The sequence below is a fragment of the Callorhinus ursinus genome, unplaced genomic scaffold (assembly GCF_003265705.2).
Source record: "Callorhinus ursinus isolate GAN/ISIS: 27379988/994484 unplaced genomic scaffold, GSC_fseal_2.0 scaffold79, whole genome shotgun sequence".
NCBI classification, from domain to species: domain Eukaryota; kingdom Metazoa; phylum Chordata; class Mammalia; order Carnivora; family Otariidae; genus Callorhinus; species Callorhinus ursinus.
The window spans coordinates 2,477,132-2,501,792 of record NW_027397141.1 but is presented as its reverse complement, the minus strand read 5'-3'; the positions used below and the strand labels follow the sequence as shown (position 1 = coordinate 2,501,792).

At 43.6% G+C, this 24,661-nt stretch overlaps 1 protein-coding gene across 1 annotated transcript in view; it reads left to right on the top strand.

Annotated features, from left to right (window-relative positions):
* Positions 1 to 23,948, top strand: part of ANKRD10 (ankyrin repeat domain 10) — a 31,071-nt gene extending 7,123 nt beyond the window's left edge. Inside the window, exons 3-6 of the mRNA XM_025874601.2 lie at positions 617 to 708; positions 11,870 to 12,105; positions 19,973 to 20,068; positions 23,328 to 23,948. Coding sequence (XP_025730386.1) covers positions 617 to 708; positions 11,870 to 12,105; positions 19,973 to 20,068; positions 23,328 to 23,803 — 900 coding nt within the window. The 3' untranslated portion in view covers positions 23,804 to 23,948. The remainder of the gene's footprint in view (positions 1 to 616; positions 709 to 11,869; positions 12,106 to 19,972; positions 20,069 to 23,327) is intronic.
* Positions 23,949 to 24,661: the final 713 nt, after the last annotated feature.

The following is a 24,661-nucleotide window of genomic DNA, read 5'->3' as shown; positions in this document are numbered from 1 at the left end:
ATCCCGCTGCGATGCACCTTTCCTCGGGGTCCGTGGGTGCGGCTGGCTGTGTGTGGCCCCGGGTCCTCTTCCTCACCCTTCCGGGCCTTTTTATCTCTACCCCCTGTGTCTGCAGTGACTCGTAATTGGGATTCGAGGTACAGGGGGTACGGGCCATGTCTCAGCTCAGGCCCGCCCTGTGCTGGATGTGGGCACTCTTGGGTAGACCAGACGCTGGACGGTGTGTGCTGTACCTTGGACTTGGTTCCTTTTTTCTTTTTAACCTGTTACAGGGTAATTGTTCTGGGTTTTATATACAGTGCATTTGTGCTGAGATCCAGCATAAAATGATTTCCCGACGTCCATGTGAAGTGTGTGTGCTGTCCCTGCCGGAGAGGCCCCATGACTCTTTGCTCTTGACCCAGGAATTCAGGAGAACGTGCCCCTTCCATGGCCGACTTCTGTTTTCCCTCCCGCATCTCTGGCCACGGTTCTGTGTGCTCTCCGTCAACCCTGACTCGCCGTGTTGTTTGGTCTCCAGGACGAACGAGGTGCACGGTCTGTGTCCGTTATGTTACTTGAAAATGTCCAAGTCCTGTTGGATCTGATATGTTGTGTGTGCCTTCTGTTGTTTCAGGACTGTGAGGGCGAGACCCCCATTCACAAGGCGGCTCGCTCTGGGAGCCTGGACTGCGTCAGTGCCCTGGTGGCCAACGGGGCCCACATCGAGTAAGTGCCTTCACTTATCCGTCCTGCCGAGATGCAGTCAGGGCACTGTGCTTACAGACAGCATGCACTAAGAACAAGCAGCAGTCCTCAAGTGGTGTCTCCGTTAGCAGAGCTCTGCTCAGTACATCAGTTGGCGATAGTGGGCCGGGCTCTGGTGGGGGTTGACGGCCAGCGGAGAGAGAGCTGCTGCGGGCTCGTTGCCATGACGGCATGTGAGGGTGGAAAGAGCAGTGAGCTCATTACATTTGGAACCTGGCATTTTTGACTTGGCCACTAACTAGTTGTGTCACCACGGGCAAGTCGTCAAACTTATTTTGCCAGTGTTAATTTTGAAATGAGGCCCTTGGATTGGATTAGAACATCTTTTCAGGCCTCTCTGGCCCCCATATCCTGACAGCTAGCTTTTCTAAGTTGTAATTTTCTCATCTTTTAGCAGATGCAAGAACGTTATGTTTTAAAGCATATTCTGACTTTTAATGATTTATAACTTGTAAAATGGAACCATATACATTAAAGACTTAGACTCCCTCTGAGCTCTTGATACCGGTGACATTATTGTAATCTTGTTTTAGTCCAGTTTACATGAGCTAGTTTATTCGTGGCTTGATAGAACAGTATTAATAGTTAAGTGTATTAATTTAAAGATGTGGTCTTATATGCAAAAGTCATTAGCTAGCCATGGCATTAAACATTTATTTTAGGTATTAAATTCATTTGTATTAACTTTTTCTGAAAGATTTATATTGTAAAAATTTTTCTTCTGCAGTTCACAGCATTAACAAAATGGATGCGGTTTTCACCCCTAAATGTTGAGTGTAAGCTATAGAGCTGTAATAACCAAAATAACTATAATGTTAGCTTTTTTGTTCTGAGTGTCTTGAATATTTCATAAAAATTAATTAGAAACCACTTTGTTCTAATTGGAAATGTGAAAATCTAGACTTTGGGAGATATAAACCCACAAAACTAACCTAGTTTAACCCTTTGGTTTCCACTTCATTGTTTTGACTCTGTGTTATAATAAATTTATTGAAAATAGATCCTGGATAGCAAAACCATATAGATTAATTAACGCAAGGCCTAATACCAGGGGCTGTCATTTGGCTCCTAGGATCTTAGCTTCTGTTTCATTTAATTATTATGTCATTAAAATAAGTCATTAGTTTGGGCTTGGATCTTTTCCATAGAAATTTATTATTGTAAATATGCCCTGTATTAACTATTACATTGCAGGGTACCTTGTGACTTCATATAGATATGACTTCAGGTAATGTAAAAATAATGGATAATATGAATATATATTATACAATTTGAGATGATTCTCAATGAATTGCTTCACAGTGAAGTTATATGTGCATTTTTTTTAGCTGTGTTTAGATTAAAAACTCAAATCTTTATTTTAATAACGGAAGCTTTGATTATGAAATACAGAGTCATATAAAATCAATGATTACATTGCTTGTCATTTATTGAAATAATAATTAGAAGTTGACCTTTTTAATGACTTATTTTTCTAAACAATAGTCTAATTGACCCTGAACATTTTATTACTAAGATGTTAGTTCTCTTCGTTTCAATGAATAGCTTAATTCTTTGAGCCAATAAATATTTATCTCTATATCCTTTTTTTAATAGGTGTCTTTCTTAAATGAGAATCTTTTGTTTACAATTCTGTCCTTGGTTACAGGACCCTCGAGTGTCTCTTTCCCACCAAGTGTGACTGAGCCTGGCCTCGAGTGCCAGGCTGTTTTTCCTTCTCAGTATAAGAGCCACTCCCTCGAGACCCTGCATTATGGTGATTTCCCTTGCCTGAACCTTGAGATGTTTTTTAGAAGAAGTATTTAGCCCGAGCCACCTAGCCAAAAGCGGTTCTTAAAATTCTAAGTCTTTGGCCTGGAGACAGAGCACAAAGAATCAATTGTATTATGCGGTTATTTAGTTTTAACATCTGGAGAAATTGCCAGTTTTGCTGGGAAGCTGATTTGTAAATTGCTTTTTGATGTCTGTTCTGCACATTTTTATAGTTTAACACTTTTAGCCTACCAACAGATGATAGTTTGAGTCCCCCAAATTATGGTACTTAGATCTGTTTTACTTGTACTGCTCACACGGTAAAGAGTAGTCCTAGCAAATAAAATGCCTTTTTGTTCTGTTTTGTTTTTTAAGAGGATCGAGGGGCACAGTATTAATTTACTTACCTAAGGTGATTTGTGTTTTTTCTAGTTCACAATGGGCCAGATTATTAATTCTTCATATTACATGCTATAATATGAACCTTTTCCTTTTCCTGTGAAGAGATTGAAAGCTGTCTCATATCAGTATTTTGTCACACTTGGTGGTGATTATTAATTTTGTTATTAATTCCTACTTTTTTTTTTTTTTTTTTATGTATCAGCTGCATAAAGTGGCCAAAATCTTAAGTTGCTGCTTTTTTGGTCACTGGGTAGATAATGATGAGGGCAAGCGTACCCCGCGTCTGTGGCTAGAGTGGTTTGTTGTGTAACTCACTTGCCAATATAGGCCGCGTCTGTACGATAACGCATGTCAGCCGCTGGGCACCGTGTATAACATTTTCTAGCACCACACGTGAGTATGTTGATGGAGTTTTTTTTTTTTCTTCTCTTATTTTACATCTTGAGTTTTGGTGCCAAGTTTTCTTTTTCTCATGAGGTTTTGTTTCTGGCTTATATGATGGTCATTATCATTTGCCATTGTTTACATCCAAAAGTAAAAATACGTAGGATTAAGTGGTAACTCTGTGACCAGGTTCAATGTTTGCATACTTTAAATCTCCTGAACTGAACCTCTGCAGACTCTTCTCGTTCCCATTTTTCTCCAGTGCGTCAGGTATGGACTTCTCAAAAGTGAGGTTGTCCCCATCCTTCACCTGCTTGTGTGACGGTTCCGTCTGTCACTGCGGCCGTACTGACTGCTGCCCTCTCTGAGGGGTTTGCATCGGAGGTGGGGCACAGACGAGCCTGCAAACTGCCATTGCCTTTTCTTCTTTTTGATGATCAAATAAGTAGCAATGTAAGATGAAGTCTTCCTGTGATTTTGGAGAAAGCAAGAAAACTTGCTGACTATCTGCTGATAGTTAAGACCTTTTAACTACTGACATTGTAAACTGCAGATTTCAAGCTTTGGATTATCTTTACTTTCAATATTTGGGCACCAATTAATTTGGGTTACTTTGTTTTCTTGAGAGGTAAAGTAAACGTTTCCGTATCAACCAGATATTGAAATAGCCTTTTTTATGCCTCTGAGTAGAAATACAGGGACTCAGTGGGATTTAGAGTGAAACTACAGTTGCTGGGACTTCAGGCAGATTTGCTGGCCCATTTCATGCCCTGCCACACGGGTGCTAGTGTTTAATGAGGTCATGGCAGAGTCTCATAGCTTCCGATAGAGCATTTCTATGGAAGCCACTGATTCCGTGGCAGCCAGATCTTCAAAGGGGCTGTGTATATTCCAACTGAACTATTCTGATCCCAGGAGGAACTTAACTGTGGTCATCAGATAACTGGAGAAGCATCAATAAATAGCCTTATGTAAGCAAGTTCAGTGACTCACTCTAAAAAAATCCTTCTGCCTAATTTAGAAAACAGGCACAGTTGGCTATAGTCACAAAAGTCTAAAATGTGATCTTAATAGATTTTGTTTTAATTTTGCAAAAGCATCTACACTACTGAACTTTGAGACATTCTTAATTGAAATTGAGTTGATTTAGTTTGGTTCGTCATTGGTGGTCACATTTATGACCCAGCCTTGTGCACTTACCCAGAGAGCCCTCTCTGGAAGCAGAATTCCCTTTAGGGCACATACGTGCCATGAGGATATGTCATATTGCTGTTGGGAGTCTGTTCGCAACTCCTGCCCAAGGCAAAATCTAGCCCACACTTACTCTGGTAACCATTCATTCATTCATGTTTGAAATTTGTGGTTTCTTTCCATTGGTTCACATATTTGCCCCTAAGAATAATAGTCTATGAAATCTGTAGAATTGTAACTCTGACTTAGTTTCTGATTTTGGACCCTCTGCGTTCCCACCTAGTCTTGCCTCCTGTCCCCCTCAGTGTCACTCCGGCACACTTGTCCGATCTTGCTGGTGGCTGGCTCTCTTCCCGCTGTATTGAAGAGCTGCCGGCCTGGTGGACGAGATGCTTCCTGCGATAGTGCTGCATGCCGACAGGAGCAGAGGTGGACAGCCAGTCCCCTAAAGCTGTGGACACACTTAGTTTAGAATTTTGATTAGTTTTGTAACACCTTGAATAGCATAGACTTGGATAATTGTTTAATCACCGCTTTTCTAAATAGTGCTTTCAAATAGCCAATGATTTCCAAATCCAAATATCTTTTTCCTCTGCTAAATTATAGTGGGAGCACATGAAGCCTTTTATCAGCCTCTCTGAATGACACTCTTCTGTTTAGCGTATGCAAACATGATTGGGGTTCGGTTGCAAGGTAAAACTACCCACAGTGATGTTGACCTTAAAATGAAAACTTGGCACCAAATTTATTCAGGTAAATACTTTAAAAAATAGTTTCTTCCTCTTGTTATCTGAAGACTGTATTTAAGAAAGTCTTCATAATTTAAGTTTGGATACCAAAGGGTTAAAAAATACACGTGTTTTTCTTTTACTGAAGAAATCTTAGATGTTTGCTAATGTTGTCTGTACAAATGGACATTTAGTGATGTTTTTTTTTAATCTTTTTTTTTTTTTAACGATTCCATGTATTTGCTTATTTCCATCTAGGAATAGTTACTAATGTATTTGAGATACAGCATACCAAATTTTAAAGTAACCAGAATCGTGAGTGAATGGTTTTTAGTCCATACTGTTAAACTTTTGTTGAAGTATTGACATATTTAAATTGGCTTCATGCTGAAAGTGGCTGCAGGTGGTTGGAAGGCAGCGTTGCGGAGCCGGCCCCCGGTCCAGGCGGTCACGTGATGGTGGCTCGCGCTCACTAACCGTGCCTCTGCACCCATGTGTGTCTATGTATTTTTAATCCAGATGTTGCCTGCGAATATGTGATCCCTTATTATTTCAGTGTCCTGTGTCATGAACCATTGCCCGTTTTAAATCACAGAGAAGATTCTGAATCTGTAAAACCTACACGTGTCAATGTCTTACAGCTACGTAATTCGAATTGACTTGATTTTTTCAAGTAATCCTAGAAAGGGGGAGCATTCCATATAGAAACTGCTGAGAACTGCCACAGGTGCCTCTCCGAACCTTACGGTTGTGGCATTGAATGCTCAGTATGGCTTCCTTTCTCCACACGAGGCATACTGTTGAGGTATTTGTTGCGGTGATTGGTTTTAATGCTAATCTAGGAATTCAGATATAGATTCTTTAGATTTGCATGCTTTGCTTACCCTAATTTATGATATCTACCTTTTATTTGTAACTAACAATAGTTAAGTTGAGATCAGAATTTTAACAGAAATATTATTTATATAAAAATTGTGGTTATCTTTTTATTGTCACATGGCATTAACAAAAAGAGAGCATCCTGAAGGAGATGTGACAACTCAGATACTAAACATTATATTTCAGTGATTTCCTGATCCGTGGTTTTTCAAATGAAAGAAAAAACTGTTCCTACTAGAACGGCTTCTCGTCTATTCCAGGGGCGTGACACTGTAAGTGGAAAATAGACGGAGGACTAGCTGGCCACACAAGTGCTTTGGGGAGGGGTCCCTCGGTACAAGACACTTCAATATTCTGTTCAGAACTTCACTGCAGAAAACACAGTATCCCAGCGTTTACACGTTAGCTTTAGTAAAGCTTAAAAAAATAACAGTTTCTTTGCCAGTTATTCAGCGGAAGAAATAATTCACAGTGACGGTTATTCGCTGTCTTCCGTTTTTCCATATTGCACTTTGGAGAGAATCCTAGGCCCCCGAGACAACATGGGCGGCCTGCTCCGAGATCACTTTCACCGCCTCAGGGTCACAGGCGCTAGAACCCGCAGGTGCCGGCGCTGGCAGCAGAGTAACCGCCCCCCCCCCCCAAATCTGATCGTGTCAACTTTTTTTTTTTTAAGACGGTTGACTTTGAAAGTTCAACAAACTAGACCCGATTTGAACATCAAGTTGATGGATGTCTAATTTTTAAAATCTCTGCCCAGTTTCAAAGATTTTTCAGCTGGATATCAGAGCGGGTGAATGGAGAGCTTTTAGAAACGACCTCACAGCGCGTCCACGAGGTTCTCGTCTTCCGAAATGGACAGAGGTGAATTTCACACATAGTCTGCGTTCACCCAAGTGTATCACACTGAAGATGCTAAATTCAAGAGTATACATTTTTTTAATAGATTGGGCTAAAAATAATGTGTATGCTGCCATTATCCCAGTTTTCATGTAAAATACAGGTTTTGAGAGTATTTTTGAATAATTTCTTCTAGATACTTTAGAACTTTCCCTTTGGACTAGTGTGTGTAGACTGCAGTTGAGATTGACATTTGTCCCAGCACCATACCTGAGCTCAGCGATGAGTGCGGTGCCACCACGCCCCGCACGCCCTAAGTTGGCGTCTGCAGACTGAAGGGTGAAGGCTCGGCTCTTTAAAAAGTACTGTGGCTCAGGTCATGAGATGGAGCTCCGGGCCCCACAAGGGCTCCACACTCAGTGTGTGGGGGGGGGTCTGCTTGGGATTCTCTCTCTCCTGCCCCTCCCCCTGCTCATGCACACTCTCTGTCTTTCTCTCTCTAAAATAAAGTAAAAAGTACTGTTCCACACCCAGTGCGGCATAGGGATGGGGAGCCGTCCTGCCCCCTTCCAGTTTACAGTCACAGCCCCTGACTATCAGGAAGCTAGGGGAGGGAACTTAGTTTTAGTTTCTATCTGAATTTGGAACACAAAAGTTTAAAGATTTAATAAATTGATGGTACATTTTCAACAGGATCACTATTTCAGCTCTTACAACATCAAAATTGAAACATGCTCAAATGAGTCAGAAAAAGGATTGATTAAAAGACCTGAGCCTCTTTTGTTCAAGGTTCAGGTTTTGAGAACAATTCCATTTAATGATTCTTTATTCTAGCCCTTGACGTGGAAACCCACGTGATTTTCAGCCTCTATAGCACGTTTGAAAGTCCCCTCTGCTTATTGAACAGAGGGGACTCTGTGAAAGTGAAAAAGTGGCTTGAGGGATTTAGACTTGTAAAGGCCATTTCCACCTCCCTCGTTGTAAGTACATTGCCTGATTGTAAGACACCAGAACTTTTAACAGAAAACACCCCAGTGGAACAGGGATGACCGTCTTGTTCCTTTCCAGGTGCTCTCGGGGCTTGGAGTTCCCTCTAGATCTTTTTCTTGGTACTTAACATTCTGTGATTTAACTGACTTGGCAGCTTTTTAAAAGTTGGTTGTTTGAATTGAGCAGTACCTAGAATTTCTCGAAAGACAGCTTTGAGGAACCCATGGACAGATACGTTTTACAAAACTAGAGGACTAGTTAGCAGTATCATCTGCTGGTTACATGTTACTCAGCAGATCTTGTCTGCTGCTGGTTTTTGTATGGCCTATAACCTAAGAATGATTTGTACATTTGTAAATGGTTGAACAAAAATCAAAAGAAGAATGATTATTTTATGACAAGTTAAAATTACATGAAATTCTCATTTTAACGTCCATGAGTGAAATTTCACTAGAACCTTGCCATGCCGTATGGTTTACATATCATCCATGGCCGCTTTCAGGCCGAGAGGACAGACCTGAGTCGTGAGCGGGAGTGTGGCCTGGAGAGCCTGCAGTCCGTAGCGTCTAGCCCTCCGTAGAGAGAGCGCCGGCCCCGGGATCAGTGCGCCCCAGCTCTCCTGTCTGTGCGCTCTGCAGTAGGGCAGCCAGCCACTTGGCCGTGTTTCAGTGTAAGCAGAGCAGAGTTAGGGAGTCGGACGTTTGTCACGGTAGACGATGGAGGGGTGAAGGTACGTGAGTGGGGTTCCTGTTGGCGTGTGAGTGAATCAGGTATTCAGAGATCCTTCGGCTTGAGAGGAGTATAAACTGTGTTGTGTACATTCAGTGCTTAGTGACAAGAGAAGGAATATACAGTTGACCCTTGAACAATGGGGGCCTGAACTGTGCATGTCCATTCATAGGTGGGTTTGTTGTTTTTTTTAATAAATACATACATACTGTAAGTGTATTTTCCTTATGATTTCCTTAACACTTTTTTTCTCCCTCTGGCTTACTTTATGGTAAGAATACAGTATATAATACACATACAAAATACATGTTAATCAGCTCTGTGTTATCGGTAAAGCTTCTTCTGGACAACAGTAGGCTCTCAGTGGTAAAGTTTTGGGGAGTCAGAAGTTACATGTGGGTTTACGACTGCACAAGGGTTGGTATCCCCAGCCCCTCCTTGTTCAAGGGTCTGCTCGTGTCAAAATCTGTAGCTTACTGGAAGCAGAGAGAGAAGATAGCATGTGCCCCATTACTGATAATCTTGTAGGGACGGTGCCAAAGTTATTAGCTCTCAGTTAATTCTTCCACAGTCATCTTATGTCCCAGATTTTGCCCCTACATCTTCTAGAGTGATCTCCCTTTTGGATCCCTTTTGGATCTCTCTTTTGGATCCCTCTGACTTCTCGTCCTGCAAAGGTATGTGTGGAACCAGCATCTGTTCAGTCTGAGCTGTGACTGATCCTTCTTCCCTGTTTGGTCCGCACGTGGGGAGCATGTAGCATGAGTTGGCCACAGTTCTTCTGTTTAGTTTTGAAGATAATAAGGTGCGAGTGTTCAACTGCGTTGTTATGGGGAGACCTTGCCTTCTGGTCTCAGGTCTCAGCACGCACCCCCACTCAAGCGTCTCCAGAATCTCCAGATGTCGGCCCCAATTTGTTGCTTTTCTCTAACGCTGTATTTCCTTGGGAAAACAGTAAACTTGCTGTTCCTACCTAAATCTAGTCTGATGTTCTGTTTCTGAATGGAAAGTGAAGGCACTGAGCATGTTTCGGAAATTCTTCTCTTTCGTGACTTGAGAATGTTGGCTGCTCCGTAAGCTTCTCTGTTTTCCTCAGTGAAGTTGATGATGGTAAATGCCATCTAAAAATGCGTGTGCTGTTCTTCATCATTCTCTGATCTAAAGAGTCCTCTTTACCGTCAGCTTAGTTCTGTGTTCTCTGATTTTGGAGAGCAGCTCCATATTTCTATATAGAAATGATCATTTTATAAACTTTGCATATGTTCTAGGTCTTCATTTTTCCAAATTTTGAAGAATTAGATGTGTTTTTTTTTTCCATGTGGCTACCTATTACTCTGTTCACATTATTTTTTTTTAAGTTTTTTATTTATTTATTTGACAGAGACAGCGAGAGAGGGAACACAAGCAGGGGGAGTGGGAGAGGGAGAAGCAGGCTCCTGGCCGAGCAGGGAGCCTGATGTGGGGCCCTATCCCAGGAATCTGGGATCATGACCCGAGCTGAAGGCAGACACCCAATGACTGAGCCACCCAGGTGCCCCCTCTGTTCACATTCTTGATAGAGTAGACCTTTCTGGATGACGGCACTTGGGGCAGTCCCTGAAAATTAAAAAACACCCAGTTAAACACTTACTTTACTGTTGTCATATCAGTAGTAGATTTCAGAAACTAAGTATATGATCATTTTATATACATGTAATTAAGGTAGTTCACGCTGCCCAAACGTTGGCATTTCCTTTCCATTTAATTCATACCCAACTGTAGAAGAATACTCATCAGAATTCATAGCCATGAAATTGAAATGGCAGGTTGAGTCCCCATTAGTTCTGCACACAGCTGCCTTATGTTCTTAAGAAACTTGTGGGTTTCTGGGATTCTCAGGTTTTGTCTGTTTTGTATCTAACCCAACTGAGTTTGGGCTTTCAGCTTTCTTCGAAACATAAGATGCATTTCTTTATCTTGAGCTTTAAAGAGTGGAGACATGTTTAGCAATTGTCCAAAAATATACAGGTTTTTCATTTCTGAGGTTGGAGCTTTAGGAGTATGATGGCTGGAAAGGCTTATTCTCTTTACAGAGGAACCCCCATCTGTCCCTGATGTTTCACTGTTACTCTTGAGTGGATTTTTGCGTTAACGTTAACCCTGGAAGCAAGCATCACGCGTTCTGTGTTGGTTATTATTCGGTGACGCTGTAAGGCCAGTGGCCTCGCTCGGCAAAGCAGGCACGAGAGCCGGCCCCCGTCTGGTGCTCACGTTCTCAGTTCCTCAGCCTGTCTGTTTCACTGGTTTGCAGCTTGACCTCACAGGGCAGGATATTTTTCTTGTCTTTCAGGGGAACTTCAGGGAGTTGCTTTTGTTCCTTTAGTATTTATTATTTCCTAGTTGAGGTTTACAGGTGGTTCTTTCATATCCGTGTGATTAAGATGGTTCACGTCACATTCTGCTGGCACTTCCTACGTTAGTCTGTGTCTTGGGTGCTGTAGGAGACCCCGACCTTCATCTGTTGGCCTGGCCGGCCACACGAGCTGCTGTGGTGTGGACTCTTAAGGTGATAGAACTTCCCCCCGCCCCGGGGATGGGCTTCCAGGAAACCCCCATGCAAGTGCTCTCGAATGCGGTGTCCTACCACTGCAGGCTTTCCTAAGCAGGCCAGAAAGCCACGTCAAACACACACAGAAACTTGGCTTTTCAGAACTCCCCCGACGATAAGTTCCTCTGATGTCAGGACATCCTTCTAGACCTCCACTTACAGTGTCACGTGCTAGCATCAAATCTGGCTTGTCGGGGCGCTCTTTTGAGGAAGCCGATCGTTACAAATGCCATGGACAATTTCAGTACATGTTTGTTATGATTTTACTCAAGCTAAAGGAATGGATTATTACAATTACGAAGATAATATAGAATTCAGTTTCAGGTTAAGTCTGAAGTTAGCATAAATTTAGGTTCTTCAGACTGACCTAAAAAATGATTTTGAGAAGTTAAATAGGAAGATGCCTTTTTTAAAGTTTAGTGTGTTGATTTTTAAATGCCTATCCCGAATCTCGCTTAGTAATGAGATGTGCGCAAGAGCCAAGTTAGTTATGCAGCAGGACGAGAGCCCCCCCGTAAGGGAGACTCACCGCACATCTGTATTCTCCTGCCGCCCCCTTGAGATAGTCAGTCAGGTCAGCAGGAGCAGAGAGCAGGTGAGCACTCGGCGGGGTGTAATTCGGTGTTTTTGTGTCACACAGCCTGAGAAATGCCAGTGGCCTGACGGCAGCAGACATTGCTCAAACCCAGGGTTTCCAAGAGTGCACCCAGTTTCTCTTGAACCTGCAGAATTGTCACCTGAGCCGTTTCTATGATAACGGCCCGGTAAATGGGGGCCATCAGAGCCGATTCCCTAATCATACTAGTGCGGGAGCCAGTCGCAAGAGATGCTTGGAAGATCCGGAGCCCTTTGGAGTAAAGAAGGCTAGAACCGAAGGTGAGACCCCCTTGGTGGACGGGAGGGGGGCAGACTCTCCTCTCTTCTGTAACGTGTGCTCTTTTTTATGGCTGGAAGCACCTTCAAGATGAGACCTTCACTTGAGGGTCCTGTGCCCGGAGGAGCCCGGTGCAGTGGTGGCGGTGCTTTCCCCGTGTGGCCCCTTGGAAGATTGGCCCTTTAACAAAAGGGGAGCAGATAAGAGGGCAGTGTTGACAGCTCAGATGGAAACGTGTGTATAACTTCTGCACACCCAGGGTTTTCTGCCACGAATTAGAAAGATTTTTCTCATTTCCTGTACCTGTTTGAAATATAACTATTAAAAAACTCTGCCACCGTGCCTGATTTTTTTGTTTCCTGTGAATGTTCCCGAGCTTATGAATAACATTGCTGGTCTGGTAGCCAAACACGGTTTCCTGTCTGGGCAGGGAGAGGTTTGGCCCGGCTGGTCTCCGCACCCGCAGTGTGGTGCCTGTGTCACAGTGAGACCTGGGGTGTCAGGGCGACATGAGGCTACGTCTAAGGTAAGTTAGCTATAAGTATTCTCCCAGCTCTCTGTCTTCAGACGACTTCAGAGTTCTCAAAGAAGTGGAGTCACCTAGTCACTGTCAGATGAAAACACCTCCCCTTCATCAGGAAAAAAAACTATCTGTATATTCCTGTCTGTAAGATATCTTAAAGACAGATTAATAGCTGGGCAAGAGTATTTAACGAACTTAAACAGGGAAGGACACTTAGAGATGGCAGTGAAAAGTAATCACGTTGAAATTATGAACTCAGATGAGATAGCTGAGCATGAATACAAAATTGTACCCTTCAATTAATAAAAAAAAAAAAGCTATACAAGTGAAGTATGAGAAAAACCTGAGTGGCTGGAGGTTTTAGCTATAACTACACTTCATGTGGGTCAACATTATCCTCTCCCAGTTGCTACACATTTTCAGTTTAGCTGGATGGCATCCAGATGAAAATGGGCTCTTTTTTTTTACTATAAAGTTGATAAAATTGTGTTACCTACTTTTAAATACTTAGTGACTATAAAAACTTGTGACTTTTTTGTGGAAATGAATGTATGAACTTAATGTAATGGTTTGCCAAACTCGTAACTTTTATAAATTACCTAATTCTCTAAAGGTGCGAGAATGATCATAAGCACAAACAACATGAAGGTGTGTCTAAACCTCACAAGTCGTGTTTTTAATGGTGACGTATTGTTCAGTGTTGTCATTTATTTGTACCATGTTCCAATATATTTTTTCTAACGTATTTTAAAAGCCCTTTAAGAGCATCCACTTTTTAAAAATAGTCTTTTTTGTCCGCTTAATGCCTGGTTTAATATTTTGGAATGGTGTGAAGTGTCAGCTTCATTATGCCCTCAGGCAAGAGTCCTGTATGTGTCCATGTCCACGTGTGTTGGTTTATAGCATAAATCTTAAATTCTATCTAGTAGGGTAAGAAGGATGTCACTGAACATTCTAACAAGACTCAGACATTTACCGAAGAGGTTTTCAAACCAGTCTCCTAAGGTGTTCAGGCCTGTTGGATCGGCCAGTATCTCATTGTTGAAGCATCCTGAAAAGACTTTCCGAGGATTCCTCAGACTTGAATTTAAGTTTCCTAAACCTTGTTACTACACAGACTGGGTTTGAAGAATCATGCGGGTAGATAGATGTTGAGGGGATTTTATTTCCCTCCTCCAGACAAGGATTCACTTTGGTTGACCAGGGTAAGAGATTCATGTTTTGCCCACGAAACTCCCTGAGCAGCTTTCCCGAACTGCCCATTCCCGCTGCTTAACCCCAGGCACCAGGTCAGAAGAAGATGCAGCTGGAGCCTGGTGTTTGAGTCGAACAGCCCCAAGGCTGGGCTCTCCTCCACACACCTGCCCTGGTCCCGTTCTGTCACCACCGCGGGAGAAATCTGGGCTCGACACAGGATGCACTGAGCCAGACCGTCCTCACTCCCATGCCCCAGGCAGCGCTGGTCCCAGGCAGTGTCCCACATGTCACTGAGCGTGTGTGTGTGTGTGTGTCCATTTATGTCTGTGAGCACGGACAGGTGCTTTCATGCCTCTTTTCTCAGGGGGAAAGCGGAGGTAATAGCTTTCATTTTATTGTTACACGCTTGCTGTGAGTGGGGGTTGGGGCGTAAGTCTAACGATTTTTCCCCAGCTATCTGGGTTTTCTGAAAGAAGTTGTGTTTGCCTGCACAGTTAACTGCCCCTCTAGGATGGGGTTCTAGTATGCAATTCAAGATGTGTTGCTGTAGTTCATTTTCACTTAATCTCTGGCATCTCGTTTTGATTTGCTATTTAAATGTGGGAGCTTAAAGTTTTGCTCATTCTGAATTATTCATTTTGTGGATAAGTTTTTGGTTCTCACACTAGAGTAAAAATAAGTATTTTTTTCCTTATATAATATATGCATATAAAGTACTTTTGAATAACTTCACATGTAAACGTATTTAAAAGAGTTTAAAATTGTCTGTCTCCCTTCTTTCTTCCCCCAGTACAAGTTAGGCTGTTGGTTTTTTTTTTTTTAGGTGCCAGGAATGCTATCCAGGCTGTATGAATGCGTAGCTTGGACCTTATTAACGAAACTCAGTCCAGTCTTTCTACAACTTAAGAATCACACACACTCGTGTTTTTAGTGTGGAATTTATGTTCATAAAAGCAGTTATTTCCAAAAGATTTTCTGGCTAAGCCAACTTTTTAAAGTGTGCCTTGTGAAATTTTTTAACTTTTTTCCTTTTATTTTTACTTTGGAATCCTGAGACTGAAAATTCCCTACTCCACAGAAAGTAGCCTCTGTCTCCGCTCTCAGTAAACTATTTTCAGATATTTTAAGGTAACTGGCATGATTTTTCCCTTGGAAACTCGGATGGAAAAGAACTTGAAGGATTAGTAACACATCCTTTCCGTGTGCCGCTTGACCATGCGCTGTGCTTTGGATGTAGTCCTGGAAACACCCTCTCGCCCCGCCATTCACGCCAGGACCCCATCTGCTCTGCTCAGAGCACAGACGTAGTCCATGGGGCCATGAACTAGAGTGTTAAGTCCAAAGTCACTTCAGTGGTTGATTTTGACTAAAAGTATTTTGGCATAAAACGGGGTTTTTTCATTTGGGGTAGCACAAGGAAGCACCAGTATATAAGTGGGTTTTGTGGTGTTTTCCCCCAGTTTTTATCAGCCGTTGGCTCCAGGTGGATGACATGTCCTTCAGTAACAGCTGCTCCATAACGGTTCTGTTCATGTTAACCCTCAGGAATAACAGTAGTTACGTGTGTGTGTGTGTGGTTCTGTTCATGTTTGTTAACCCTCAGGAGTAACAGTAGTTACGTGTGTGTGTGTGTGTGTGTGTGTGTGTGTGTGTGTGGTTCTGTTCATGTTTGTTAACCCTCAGGAATAACAGTAGTTACGTGTGTGTGTGTGTGTGTTTTCCTTGGAACCCCGTCCAGATTACGGGGTTAGGAAAGAATGCCCGTCCCATCCGTGAGAGAGACTTTGCTCTTGTCTTAATCAAAATTGTTTGGGGTGCAGATCCCGAGTCTGGAGTGGGGAAAGAAGCAGTGTGAGTTACAGACTGAGCCAGTAGCCTAGGGTTTGGTAATTGCAAACAGTTGCCAAAGGAAGGAGGCTGTGTTGATACCAGATCTCTTGTTAAATTGACTTCGCAGTTTTGTTTTTAATTCAAATGGGTATATTACTGATCTTAGGATTTCATACATAACGTATAGGTATTTAATTCATAAAAAAAAACCTTTTAGGAAAACTATGGCATTATGACTCCATTTAAAATTAGCAGTGAGAAGTTTCTCAGCACACTTTTCCCTTGGATGAACTTCACATTAAAGAATCTCCACTTTCTGGTCTTCATTATTCATCTTGACCACATGTAAAGACTGGGGGAAAGGGAGAGTGGATGTGATTTCTGTGAAGTGATACATCTGAGTAATTAGAGCCTGAGACTCAGGAAATCCCTTACCTCCCCAATTAAAACTGTAGTTCCTTCTAGTTTGATCCCATACGTTAGAGACGCGCACACGGCACAGTCAATGACAGCTTTTTAAATATTTGACCAGAGCAAGAGAACACTGTGTTGGAATAACAAATGATCATTTTGTCTTAATCCCTGAAGACTTGGCATCTTGTAAATATGATCTGAGTGAGTGATACTTGAGAGCCAAGCGCTTTCTGTGATTTGCACCGTTGCCTCGAGCCTCGTCTGTTCTCAGCGGTGTAGTGGCTGTGGCGGGAGTCAGCCGTCCCGGGCACCTTCCCTTCTGCGTCCTTTTCACAAACCCCAGGCCCTCCGTAGAGTTTCCAGAACTCAGTGCTGCACCTGGGGCCGTGGCAGGAGCTAGAGTCTGAAAGGTCCCCTGTAGTAGAACCGCCTTCATTGTGGCCCAGGTCCTTTTTGGGGGAGGGGCGCCTGGCTGGCTCAGTCGGAGCCTCTGATTCTTGATCTCAGGGTCATGAGTTCAAGCACCACGTTGGGCATAGAGCTCACTTTAAAAAAATAAAAAATAACTTGTTTTTGTTCTGCTTGTGCACCTTCCCGGCCGTACGGAGCCAGCACAGAAATAAGCTTCCTGACAGCGCCCTCCTGTAACGCATCAGATGCTCCCTGGCTTCCAAGAGCTGAGTAATGCCCTCCGCATGTTTTCAAACTGCTTGGTCATAAAATAAATGTGTAGCTTTAGAATCTTGCTAAGAACTGGTTTTAGGGATCTCCAATGGAAGCACAAATGCGGATTTCTGTGTTTGGACGGTGGTCAGTCACACTTGATTGCAAAGTTGCTTCTGCAAGAAGGAAGCTGGGAGGGTTTATTTTGAGCCAATCCTAGGCAGTTTTCTATCATAAATATTCAGCCTCTAACTAGTGCTAGAATCTTGTCTCCTCAACAAATGCCTACTTTGGCCAAGTAAAAGATAAGGACATTTTTTAACAAAATATTTAGCGATTTTTCCTTTTAACTATGGAAGTCAGCAGGAAGATGGGAAGGGAAGGTCCTTCTCCAAAGTGTAAAATGGATCAGAATCGATAACTTGGAAAGAAGACATTTCGTTTTCTGTGTATAAGGCTGCCTTTCTCCAACGCAATGTGGAATGTTTCCAGTGCTTCCTTTGGCAAAGACGGATGGGTATGTGGGAGAAAGGAGTCGACTTGGATCCAATGTTCTTACAATTCTGAAAGGCCAGTGTTAATCTCATGGTTCATAAAATACAGTTTTAAAAAGTAAATTGCACCTTTAATACCTCCATCTGGGTAATTAAGCATGTCCTATTCACAGGTGCTAGAATTACCCAAGGTTCTGGGACAGCTGGATTATCGGCCGAGGAGTTAAAAGTCCTTGCAGATATTTTATGGCAGCAGTGCATTACAAAGACTGCCTGCCTGTAGAGAAAGAAAATTCTGGGCTGACTGCTTTAGCTTATGCTTCCCACATTAAAGAGTTTCTTGATGACTAAAATATGAGAGCCTTTGGTCTGTTTAATTTTCATCCTGTTCTGTAAATGAGGAACCATCAGCATTAACGGTGCACCTGCGAGACATGGAAAGGTTGCAGAGTCAGTGCAGCCCCCTAGTGCACTGCGTGGGTCTCTCACTAAGGGAGTCATTGACTGGTAAAGTGGCCCTGTGCCCTGGCTCCTCCTCTTAGTGTGACCTGGGATGTCCCCAGACTCCTCTGCCTCCTAGTGGCAGGGTCGGCCCCGGGTCCCACAGCATTTCATAGCCAGCCTTCTCTGGAGGCCATGATCCCAATTTTATTACTGGTCATTCCAGTTACTAATCGTTTTTGTTTGCTTTCTATGTTTGTGCCTTTTCAGACTGGAGAGTGGGCTTCATTCACGCATATGGCCACTCTTCTGGGCCCTGGGCTTAGGGGACGAGAAGACACGTAGCTCTGCTCTCAGGAAGCACCTTTTGTTCGGTCCTCTGTCAGGCTTTTTTTATAAACTGCTTTGCTTTTCAGAGATGTGAAATTGCACATTTAGCCTAGTTGTCACCTTCCCGAGGAGCACTGGCCCCTGAATCCTGGAAAGCAGGTCTTAGGCGTACAGACACCGAAAGCCATGTCATACCCCAGCGGAGTCTCCCTGTTCGCGGAGGCGTCCGTGGCTGTGCCACGCTAGCGTGCGCCTGTTCTCCACCAACCACCTGATTTCCCCGCCTGGCTTGCCGGGCATGGGAAGGAGCAGAGCCTGACCCCACGCCGACTGCAGGCTCCTTGTCTCTGAAATGACTGGCTGAGGTCTCCCCGAAGGTCCTGAGCACTTGCTCTGCGGGCACCTGGGTGACGCACCCCCCATCCCCCTCGTTAAGGCGGCCTGTCTGCCACGGAATTGTTGAAAGTACCTGTTTGACGGGGAAGATCGCACCTCGCCTGTCGCTGATGTGGGCCCTGTGGAGGAATTAAAAAAGCCTTGAGTGGGAAAAACGGAAATCCATGGCTTAATGCCTCTGGCTTAAAAGCACCCGTCTTGTCGACTGCTTTTGGCCTTGTACGTGTGCAGACCAGCTACACAAATCACACTGTTCTGTTGCCGTTTCTCCCACGTGCTCGTCTTTCAGAACTTGTGCTTCTCTGTCATGAAGACCATACGTGATCATCTTTGGTCTCAACGGTTTGGGTTAGGGTTAGTGATGCTCTGGAACTGGTACGCTCGTTCCTTTTACATGTATCAAAAATGATTCATGCCTCCAAGATTAGAAGTAATTAAAGCTGCAGGGTTTGTGTCTGTTTTTAAATGTTTATTGGAAAGATTTAGCACCGAAAGTTGTTTATTAAGTATATATCCTTTGACCCAGAAATAATTCTCAGTGTTTATCTGAGTAAAGAACCAGAAATACACACAGAGGTGCGTTGATAAGCATGTTGATTGTGGTATTCATGATAGGAAAGCCAGCCAGCCAGCGGCGGGGAGTTGGGGCAGGGGGTGAGTTATAATGCAGCCCTACAGCAGATTATTATTTGACTTTAAAAAGGTTCTTTTGAACTTCGCTGATGAGCTGCGTTCATGCCATGGTAAATGAAGAAAAGCAAGGCATAAAAGTGATTTGGGGGTCCGTTTCTGTAACAGCACGTGCTTGCTGAGACTAGAAAGCCATGTGTCGAGTGGGAGTGGTTGCTGGGAGAAGGCGGGGTTCCCCGGGAGTGTGCACTGGGGGAGTGTTTCCATACGGTGAATGCCATTCTTGCAGGAGACGTAATTAAATGTGCATGTTCGTTTTTCTCCCAAGATCCAGAGAATGATCCTTTTTTGAAGAATGTGCATATATAACTTCAGCTCCAAAGATCTGGAACTAAGACTTTAATGTTTGTTTCCAGTGTTATTTGGTGCACGGGACTGTGCCCCCAGGACAGTATCGAATCTTGGCTTTTACCTTATTTTTTGCTTCTGAAATTAGTGAATTTTTTTTTTAATTTGAGGATAGTTTTAATGGTTTTTATTCAAAAATTGTCTTCATATTTCTTTATCAAAAACAACTGAAGGAACATTTGAGGGCATAATACAGAGTACACTAAACTTAACGTATTTAGAAACATCTCTAGATTGTATAACTGCTTTATTTTGTCCACATAACAGCCATAAAGGAGAATTTGTGCCATTGAGTATAGAGAGAGTAAATGTCCGAAATCCTGTGACTTTTCATTGAAACGGCACACATCGGGAACTATTTTTTTACTGTGGAAAAGTAAGTTTCCCGGTAATGTACACTAGGCTCCTCGGTAATCTGTAGATTATTAAGTTGTTTTGACACTTTTGGAGCCCTCAGTGCTCTTGAGGAAAAAGGAGTGGGAGGTAGTTGTCTTAAAAGCTCGTGGATGCAGGGATCTGAAATTGTCTCTGTGTTCTGTGCAGCCCGGAGCTCGGGTCCCTGCAGGCCGCTGGGGAATGGCGACGCGGATGACGAAGCTGACAGGATGCTGGTCGATAGAGAGCTTGCTGCTGTAACAGGTGGGAGTGGACAGTTCCCTGTTAGCTGCGGCGGCCCCATGGTCGAAGACATCAAGCAGCAGGAGGGTGGTTCTGTCGGACCAAAAGAAATAGAAATATATACTGTTTCAGCAATGCAGACCCCTTGTCGTTGCAAGAACCAGTATGCATATTATTTCTAACCTGAGTTTCTCTCCCGATGTTTGCACTTTGTTGTCCGGCGTTTTAAAGAATGTTACACTAGAGTTTGCATATCTTGGGCAAGTTTGTAGATACAAGGATAAGTGTTTTGGGTGCATTCTATAGATACGAAAAGTTTAAGTGCAATCTTCTATTTTGGTTTGAAGCTTCCGCTTAACGTGCCTTGTTTAATTTCAACGAGGTTTCGCATGCTTACTTTTCTGACATGTGACCTTTGGGTGACTACACCAAGCAAACATCTATTGCTAGTAGTTTCGGCCTGGGGCACAGCGAGAAGGATGACTTGCTGTGGACACGGAGGACGGGTGGATGCTGTGCTTTTGACTTGTGACCGGTCTCGCCAGCGTGGAGCCCCCTGCTCGCCGCTGCCGGTCGCTGTGGTTTCTGGGACATGGACTCCAAGTCTAGCCAAACGCTGAGCACCACTTCTCACAAAACATGTTTTACATGTTAAAAGTGTTAATATCTTCAAACAGTTGATAGTCATTTTCAGTTTTTAAAAGTCAAAGGTTGTTCTTTCAGCGTTTAGAATCTCTGAAGGCTTTTCCTTTGAGTTAACGCTTCTCTCTGCCATTCTTTTCTTCAGGTGACCGTGAAAACATCTTAGCCATTTTCTTACCGTGTTAATATATGTAGAAAAGAGATACTGGTTTTTTTAAGGTTTTATTATGTCTCTATGCTAAATTCTTCACTGGGGTAAAAGATTATGCGATATGCTTCCCAAACATACATGAGAAAATCATTTCTATTTACTAAAATGAAAGGCAAATGTGTACATCTTTCTAGAAGCTGCACGGTTGTTACAGGTGGAGTCACCTTCTTGCCAAATAATTAAATGGGTTGATTTTCTAAGGAAAATTCTGATTGGATAATATACTTAAGGACCCTGGCTAAAGACAAATAACAAAACTCAAAGCTTTTCAAAACAAGCGACATTGCTACCTGCTATTAAAAAGGCAGAAGGAATCACTCTTTAATCTTCGAGCATTAATTCCCTGCATTTTCAGGCCAAATTTAATAGAGAGCTGGGGCGTTGCTTTAGTTCGAGCTCAGCTCATCCTGTGTAACAGGTGCCATGCTTCCTGTCACTTCACGTACAACACACGTCCTCCTGCGTGCACAAAATGGGCTAAACTCTTGGGGCCCGTGCAGCGGGTGGGCAGGTGGTGGGTGGGAGTGCGGGCCCTGAGGGGTGCGGGAGCAAGGAGTGAGGACAGTGGTGGAGGCGGCCAGGTGGGGTCACGAATTAGCCAGTCTCTAGGATACCTGCCGTTCTCATGCTCAGTTTTATTAGATTTTCCATAACGACATGAGATTATCAACCAGCCTTGACTTCGAGATTGCATAACGGCACTCGTTGACACCCCCTGGGCACTAAACCACGCGCACACGCGTGCACACGGAAAACGCGAAATGAAAACAGCGAGTCTAGGCAACGCCGGTTTCTGAGGTGGTGCTCCCGGACCTTTTCAGGTCCAGGCCTCTGGGAAAGTCGTTTCCATATCTGTTACTAGTGCACAGTTATTCATCTTAATAACTGTCAAGGTCGCCATCATAGTCATGAATTTTACCACCCAGAAAACACTGTGCATACTTTATTTTTTTAAGAAAATTGATAAAAGTGTTTCTCTGGGAATAGCTTATTTTATTTCTATTCTACTTCATGTTTGGTTCTTGAAATACTTGTTCTCTAGCCTTGAGTTTTAACTAAATAGAAGAGATGTCCTTTAATTTGAAAAAAAAATCCCTTATCCTCTGAAGAATTTATAGTAGTTATTAAACTATGATTATCACTTAAATTGCCAGAAAAATGGATGAATAATGGAATGTGTAGAAGGTGTTTTTGTTCATTGAACAAGCCGTGATTTTTTGTTGGCAGGAAGATTTGCGGGACACACAGAAACCTATGTCCAAGTGCAAATCAGAGGCACATAGATGGTGACGCGGAAAGTAAGCCCTTCCGGGGGAGTGCCACGCTGTGTGTCAGGGTGACTGGGGGTCCGGAAGCGTGCCCTCGTTCCAACGGTCGTGGGACTCCGCTCTTGTGTATTTAACATCATACCTTGCTTTAACAGCGCAGAACATTGAGATAAAATTTCACATTACCAAGCACGACATGATTTGCGATCATCCTTTGTACTGTTCTGTGAATTCCTGTGAACATGAATATTGAATCCCGAGCTTCCCCGTGGGCCCGAGTGTGTTGTGATTGACTCTTTTTACCCCTGTAAGACATCCTCCTCTTGATGGATGTCTACATATGCAGATTAAGCAAGCAACATTTTTCCAACCTAAGTGATTTTTTAAAGTAGCCTAATTAGGTGAAGCCTCGGACATCGTAGTCACTTTACTGGTGAACTCGGAAGACCCTCCCAGAGCTCGTGCTGTTGCGCTTAGTGCCCGTTCTCCCGCCGGCCACTGCCGCGGGCCGAGTCGCAGAAGTGCCACGTGGATGCGAGTGTCGCTAAGGTTTGAACTCCTGCGTCCCTGCACCTGGCCTGAGGGCGGGCCACCGCGCTCCCCCCACCCCCTCCCCGGAGCTCTTGTGGGGCTGTCTCGCCTGGTCCCAGGAGCCTCTCCAGGCCCCTGCTTCGGCGGCCGCCTTTTTCCCTTTTCTTAAGAGCTGGAAAGGTGTGGGGTTTTATTTTAACTCTGTGGAAAACCTCACACTTCGTTCTGCTGGACTTTTTCACGGGTGATTTTTAAAACTTCTTCCTGAAAGTAGTCTTAAAAGGAGAGCAGTTTTTTGATTTTTGGGTTTTTTTGACAGCTTTTCGGGACCGTTGGTATTTTTCATGCCGCGTGTTTGTCAGCTTAGGTGTTTACACTCAGCCACTCAGTGCTGCTGAAAGTCATAGATGTTTCCTGTCTTACCGGGCAAATGCTGCTGTGGGTTCTATTTTTAAATCTGCCTATGCACAGTTTTTTACTTCCAGAAAAGGAACTGGTTTGTTTAAAAGGAAAAAAAAAAAAAAGCAGCTAAATAAATCCTTTAAAATTGTAGCAGCAATGAAACATTTTTAGTTTCTCCTCCCCCTGTGGTTCTGAATTTTGGTGACAGGTGTATTTCTTAATGCAGATATGAAAAACAGTAGCCCCGTGTCGGATACATTGACAAATGGATGTGTCATCAATGGACATTTGGACTTCCCCTCCACGACACAGCTCAATGGGATGGAGAGCAGGAATGACCAGTGCTTATCAGGATCTAATGGAATTAGCAATGGATTAGTTCGAGGACGGCCTTTTCCAAGTAGCCAGGGTTCTGTTTGTGTTAATGGGACTGAGGACCCAGAAAAGACCATGAGCGTTAATGCGGAGATGTGTGGCTCTCTGCACCTGAATGGGAGTCCGAGTAGCTGCGTAGCTAATAGACCTTCCTGGGTGGAGGACATTGAGGAGAATCTGCACTACGGGCATTACCATGGGTTTGGGGACACTGCTGAAAGCATCCCCGAGCTTAATAGCGTGGCGGAGCACCCCAACTCCGCGAAGGGGGAAGAGAGACACGGCGGTGCTGCCCTGGGGGCCATGCACCTCTACCACGGCTCGTAGAGACCAGCGGCCTGACTGTATCTGGACGCACCCATCCCTCCTAGTAGCCAACTCAGAATACTCACATAGCATCCATTGGAGGGAATGCCACGACTTGTACTATTTTTTTTATACTTCAGCTTTCTGAAAAAAAAAAAGCTTTTATTTGAAAAGTTCCTCGTGAGTCCTATTGTATGCACGAGTAAGGCTGATTTAGCGCCCAGGTGTTTCTTCCCGTGGGGTGGCGAGCCTCTTTCAGAATTTGATTTTTCTGCTGCCAGCCTCAGTGTTTTCCTTTGAACACCGTCACCACAAAATGCCGTCTTTCCTCTTGTCAAGTGAAATCACATCAGATCAGCATAAATGAGAGGCAGTAGGTGAGGTGCCCGGTGACTCAACTCCTTGCACATAGTCATTTTGAAAAGCTTGCTTTTACTCTTCCCTGTAGAATTTATGACCGAAGACCGCTCTTTCCCTATGCAAAGTACAGCCTTACAAAGATTTCTTGAAGAAAAGAACATTTGTCTTTTTCAAAGTCTTTTCACTGAAACTTTGCAACTTGCCATGTGGTGGGGTCTGGCTTACAGGCACACGTGGTGACTTGGGGATGGAAGTGGCCCCTTCAGCGGTGTAACTCCCTGCCCCAGGTTTCACTGAAAACACCTGCAGCCTGGGACTGACTTCTGAGCTCTTGTGATTTTTATTCCACATTTCTTGCTTTATCTCTACAGTTTTTACCACAGATAACGGTTTTCTTTATATGTAGTGGAAATTACTATTTGTAGGAACTGTCAGGTCAGAATATTTAACTGACTGTTTTGACTTGTATTTTCTTTTTTCCTTGTTTTTGTTTTTGGGGGTTTTCTGCTTTAAAATATG